General features: G+C 40.2%; 1 protein-coding gene across 8 annotated transcripts in view; it reads right to left on the reverse strand.

Annotated features, from left to right (window-relative positions):
* Positions 1–5,353, reverse strand: part of LOC106544865 (protein NipSnap homolog 3A) — a 51,890-nt gene extending 46,537 nt beyond the window's left edge. For 7 of the 8 annotated variants that reach the window (XM_087716223.1, XM_087716224.1, XM_087716227.1 and 4 more), the window contains exons 1-2: positions 5,213–5,353; positions 749–953 (exon numbers count right to left, since the gene is read on the reverse strand). In XM_087716223.1, the coding sequence (XP_087572349.1) occupies positions 749–953; positions 5,213–5,275 (268 nt within the window). In that variant the 5' untranslated portion in view covers positions 5,276–5,353. Of the gene's footprint in view, positions 1–748; positions 954–4,749; positions 5,167–5,212 lie in introns of those variants that run through there. The other variant, XM_087716226.1, reaches the window with a different exon arrangement.
* Positions 5,354–5,729: the final 376 nt, after the last annotated feature.

Below are 5,729 nucleotides of genomic sequence, written 5' to 3' on the forward strand. Positions count from 1 at the left end.
AGGTTCCCCTCGCAGATATGTGCTAGTTGTTCCCGACTCTAGGGGGCGGTGCTCATCTCCGTTTCAAAGCCGAAGAGCCAGCGCTGTCCGAAGACATCTCCATGGTCATGTCGCCAGCATGACTAAATGCCAAAGGCGCACGGAACGCTGTTACCTTCCCACCAAAGTGGTCCCTATTTTTCTACTTGCATTTTTACATGCTTTTAAACTGCTAGGTTGGCAGCAGCTGAGACAAGTAACAGGACCTCATTCCGTTACGCAGGATTCAAACCGCCAAACTGTCAACCTTTCTGATCGACAAGCTCAGTGTCGCTTAATCTTTTCATACTGGTTGAATAATCTGAAGACATCCCATATCCCATGGGAAGCAAGAATAACAATCTTATTACTTAATCCATTATATAAGTACTATAATATATTTATGGAAACATCACACACATACACTCACACACATACACACAAGGTGAGGCAAGTTATTAGCTTTTCAAAAGAGTTCTACACCTTGCTCTGCCAACTGGCATGGGAGCCTAACGCCATGCAATCCTGGGGGTGGTTGGTAGCTGGTTGAAGGCTTTTAGCTTTGCAACTGTTCTTTTTAACTCTGTAATTCTGTTTTCTAACTTTGTTTCTAACTATGACTTTTAATATGATTTTAGCGTTTTACTTATAAACCACTCAGAGGCATAGAAATATGATGAGCAGTACAGAAATTTCATATGTATATAATATAAAACTATGCATACAGTACCATATTTCCAAATGTGGAAAACTTTATTCATTCCCCCAAATTCCAGAGTCCAATATCCAACCATTGGGGAATGAAGTGTGCGAAGATGAATGTTTTTAGCAGTGAGGTCCAGAAAATCTTTCATCTTGTTTGGCTTAATTGTGTAAGTACGAAACTCATAGAATGTGCCATCTGCCTGTCGTGGCCCTGTGGCAAAAGATGAAGCCTGAAAATAAACAAAAGAAACTTACATAAATGTTGATGAATAATAGTAATAAATTACTTCTTTATTCAAAAAAATATGAATGAATGCAACTAACCCACAATATCATTTTCTTTCACATATGCAATGTGATGTGAAAAAGTAAGATAAATACTATCAATCTTCTCCAATCTGGTGCCACAAAATATAGAATCTGAAATTAAACCCATTTTGAGGCAAAAGACTAAGGAAGACTAGGGAAAAGCTGGGTTACCATAATAATAGTGGCCAGAATTCCCAACAGAAGACACATTCAGTTTTTTATACAAAAGAATCAGCTATGAAAATCACTGTCATCAGATATGGCAATAATCACCAATGAATTGTTGAAAATGATATAAAAGGAAACAAACATTCACAGGCTTTAGTATCATCAATGGACAGTAGTGTTAATGGTTATATTCTGAATACAAATAGGATTTCTAGCAGAAGCTGAAAGAGACTCTTGTGCTATTTTACATTCTTGTAATAATCTGAATGGCTGTTGGGTAACACAAATTGCTGGATTAGACAGGTCTATGGTGTTTTTTATTATTAGGTTCTTAGATCATCTTGGTTACCAATGTCAGCCTTGATTTTTGACACCTCAATAAAAAGCTAAATTTATTAACTTCAGTTTATGTACAAATATGCTCTGTTCTTATACATCTCAGTGGATTCAAACACTGCACTAGGCCAAAATTCAATATGTTCCATTTTCTGTTGCTGCAATGGGTGGGGAAAAAAGGTTCCACCACAAAAGCGCGTAGGACAAAATCGCGCTCGACAAAAGCGCGCTGTGACGTCATCACAGCGCGACGAAAAAGATCGAAAAAATGTAAAAATAAAGCTAAAACCTTCCCCTAACCCCCCCAAACCTAACCCTAAACCTAACCCTAACCCTAACTCTTAACCTAACCCTAAACCTAACCCTAAACCTAACCGTTAAAGTAACGAAAAACGTAACGCTAACCCTTATCCTAACCCTAACGCTAACGCTAACGCTCTAAAGCTAACCCTAACCCTTAACCTAACCCTAACCCTAACCCTAACCCTAACCCTTACCTTTATGTGAATCGGCTTGCTTTAATTTAATTTTTATTAATTTTTATTTGAATTTTTCGATCTTTTTCGTCGCGCTGTGATGACGTCAAAGGCGCGATTTTGTCGATCGCGCTTTTGCCGTCCGCGCTTTTGACGGGTCACGGGGAAAAAACCCACTGCTGTCAATCAACCAAGGCTTCACACAATTGCAAACCCTTCCAATGATTTCAGCAAGCCATGGTCCTATAGGACTTTGTACAAGGTCCGTAATTTAGAGCTGCACTTTGGCCCCTTCTAATCTTACAGGCATCATTGCTATACAAACACCAGAGGCCACTGCACTGATATTACTAAACTGGATTTATTTTGCGATTAAATAAAATCTATGAGGCAATAAGGTCATCTTTACACTCTAATCATTTCTCCCGTCTTTGTTCAAGCTGGTAGTAAATCAGGTAGCAAACCACTGATTGCTCTACCTGATCCAACTAAAGATAGGAAAAAAACAAAAACAAAAATGAAAATGGTATATTAATTTCAGTAAGATACCAGATAAAATAAAAATGTATACAAAAATGAAGCCTAGGTTATTCACTAATTGCTTTATTTAAACAGTGCTCTTTAACAAATGAAAACATTTCAATCGCATTATTTCCCTTTAGCTTTATTGCTGTATTTTGCCTTCTTAAAAGTTGCTGGCAACTGAATATTATAGGAGAGATATAGATCCTTCAGAGCAAAAGGAGCAATAGAAGGGGTACTAAATATGGCCTGCAACATTTGAAATGATCACTAGATGACAGAAAAGAGATAAAACTTGTATCTTGTATTTATCTCTTGCTACCATCTAGTGGTCATCTTGATTTTGCAGTCCAGATTGAATAGCCCTCCTATTAGAATAGACCGGTAACTGTCCTGAATTATTCATCCCATAGTTTCATCACAGCCACTATGCAAAATTCTACATATCAAAGTAGCACTACTGGAAAAAATGTTTTGTGCCAAGCCATCTAAATGGCCCAGTTATTAAAAAAAATCAGTTTTAGAATAATGCATATGTTTTTTATTAAATTGAGTTCAGGAAAATCAGGGAAATATAACAAAGATTACAGAGCTGAAATAGTTAGATCAGAGAGTAGAAAAATCAATTCAAATATGTTTACATCTGCAAAAACTACTGGATGGCCTTTGGCTTTTTGGTTAGTTATATTAACAGATTATTTGATGACAAAAGGCAGCTATAATGCAATTAATGACAGAGCCACGAATAAGTAACAGAACAAAATACTGCAGAAGCAGGAAGGGAAAATGCAGGTGGAACATTTTATTTTTTTAAGAAATAAAAACAAATCAGCATGGGAATTTGCATACATACATTCACAGCTAGATCAGCCCCTACATTGGTTCTACAATAGAAATATCTGTTTGGTATAGTGATTAAGGTGCTGGCATAGAAACCAGGAGACTATGAGTTCTAGTTCTGCTTTAGACATGAAAGCTGGCTGGCTGACTTTCTCTCATTCCAACCCACCTCACAGGGTTGTTGTGGTAAAAATAAGAGGAGGAAGGAGTATGATATATGTTTGTTGTCTTGAATTACTTATAAAGCAATAGGTAGATTTAAAAAAAATCAATGTCATGTGGTGTGCATTGGAACTCATTACTTCACGAATAAGGATTCTTTTGACACCAACACAGCAAATGTTGAAAAAATTTAAGGCTCCACATTTAATAGTTTTACAGAAGAGTGGATTTAGCAAGTGTAGCTGCTGTCTTGCGTAGGTAGAGGATTCCCATCCTCTGAGCTGCATCTGACCTATTCTAAAGACATGGAAGATAGTTGCCCCATCACTTTTGTTAGTTTAAAAGTGATTTCCTAATCATCAGCCTAAACCTGTATTTCGAAGTACATGGGAAATGAAGGCTTAGAATGAATACAGGTAGTCCTCAACTTAGAACAGTTCATTTAGTGACCATTCAAAATTAGAATGGGACTGAAAAAGTGACATGACCATTTTTCACACTTTATGACTGATGCATCATCCCCAGTCACATAATCAAGATTTGGATATATACAACTAATTCATATTTATGATGGTTGCAATATCCCAAGATCATGTGACCACCTTCTGTGACCATTTGAGAAGCAAATTCAACAGGGAAGCCAAATTCAATTTACAACCATGTTTCTAACTTGTAATAGCAATAGCATTTAAGACTTATATATCTCTTCACAGTGCTTTATTGCCTTCTCTAAGCGGTTTACAGAATCAGCCTACTGCCCCCAACAATCTGACTCCTTGTTTTACCCACCTGGGAAGGATGGAAGCCAGGGAGGATTGAACTGCCTAACCACATGATTCACTTAGCGACTGTGGCAAGAAAGGTTGTAAAATGGGGCAAAGCTCACTTAATAAATGTCTCACGTAGCAACATAAATTTTGAGCTCAGTTGTGAGTTGTAAGTCAAGGACTACTTGTAAGGAGGAAGATGATAGAATGGACAGCAACATCTACGGACAGACAACAAAGGAGAATAGGAAGGAATGCGTGTCTCGCTTCTAATTTTGTGGAAAAAATACTTTTTCCTGTTTTATTTTGCTTCCTTAACTGCTAGCACTTTGTTTCAAACACTATAAAAGGTAAGTCAAGACAGGGTGGAAACTAATGGAGATGCAACTTAGAACTAAGGAGAAATTTCCTGATAGTTAGAACAATTAATCAGTGGAACAACTTGCCTCCAGAAACTGTGAATGCTCCAACTGGAAGTTTTAAAGATGTTGGATAACCATTTGTCTCAAGTGGTGAATGAAGGGTTTCCTGCCTAAGCAGGGGGTTGGACTAGAAGTCCTCCACGGTCCCTTCCAACTCTGTTATTCTATTCCATTCTTTCTTCAAAACCCTTTTTCCAATCCAAACTCAAATCCAGATCTGATATGGGGATCAAGTCCTTTTGCATCCAATAGAACTCTTTCCTCCTAGTTTCCTCGGCTCTTTGTCCTCTCCTCGCCGCTCCTTTTCTCTGCCGTTAACAGCGAGCGGTCAAAGATTAAACAGCAGCAACTGCAGTTGCAGTCGTGCCGAGCATCTCTTACAGGGCCGCCCTCACTTGTTGGACGTCTGCCTGCCCACTAGTTCTGCACGGCGCACAGGAACTCCGTCCTCCACCCCAAGCGTCTTCCTTCGCTCCTTCCCTTTTACCTGGGCACCGACCGCTCGCGCCGCTGCCGCGACTCCTTTGAGGAGAGCCCGGGGGCCCTGCATGGTCTGATCGGACGGGCCCCACAAAAGTAGCAGCGCGACAACAGCAACAGCCAAGGCACGTAGCGCAGCTGGGCGGGGAACGGCCACTTCCTACTGAGAAGTGGCCCGCCCGTCGCTGCATCGAGGCGAAGCATTGGCCGAGGCGAATCTCGTGGCCGCCTCCTCACCAAGCACAGTGGAAGCGCTCTTGCCTCTTCCCAGCCCTTTCCCACTACGCTGCGTGAGGGATGAGGAAGATACAATCTCCCCGGATGGACGCGAAAGTCTTACTTCTGGATCTGAGATGTGGGCTAAGTTACAACTCTGGGCATCCTTGTTCCTTGCCCGGGATTGCTGGAGCCGATAGATTGCAATTCAGCCGCTCTTGGGGTTTCTTGAATTTAACTAGTCCAAACGTTTCCCCGCGAAATTCCAGGGGACACTCCTGAGCGGAGGTTTGCTTTGCAAAATGAAG

Source organism: Thamnophis sirtalis, unplaced genomic scaffold (assembly GCF_051295495.1).
Source record: "Thamnophis sirtalis isolate CommonGarterSnake01/CBP01778 unplaced genomic scaffold, rThaSir2_p1.2 scaffold_5, whole genome shotgun sequence".
Classification (NCBI taxonomy): domain Eukaryota; kingdom Metazoa; phylum Chordata; class Lepidosauria; order Squamata; family Natricidae; genus Thamnophis; species Thamnophis sirtalis.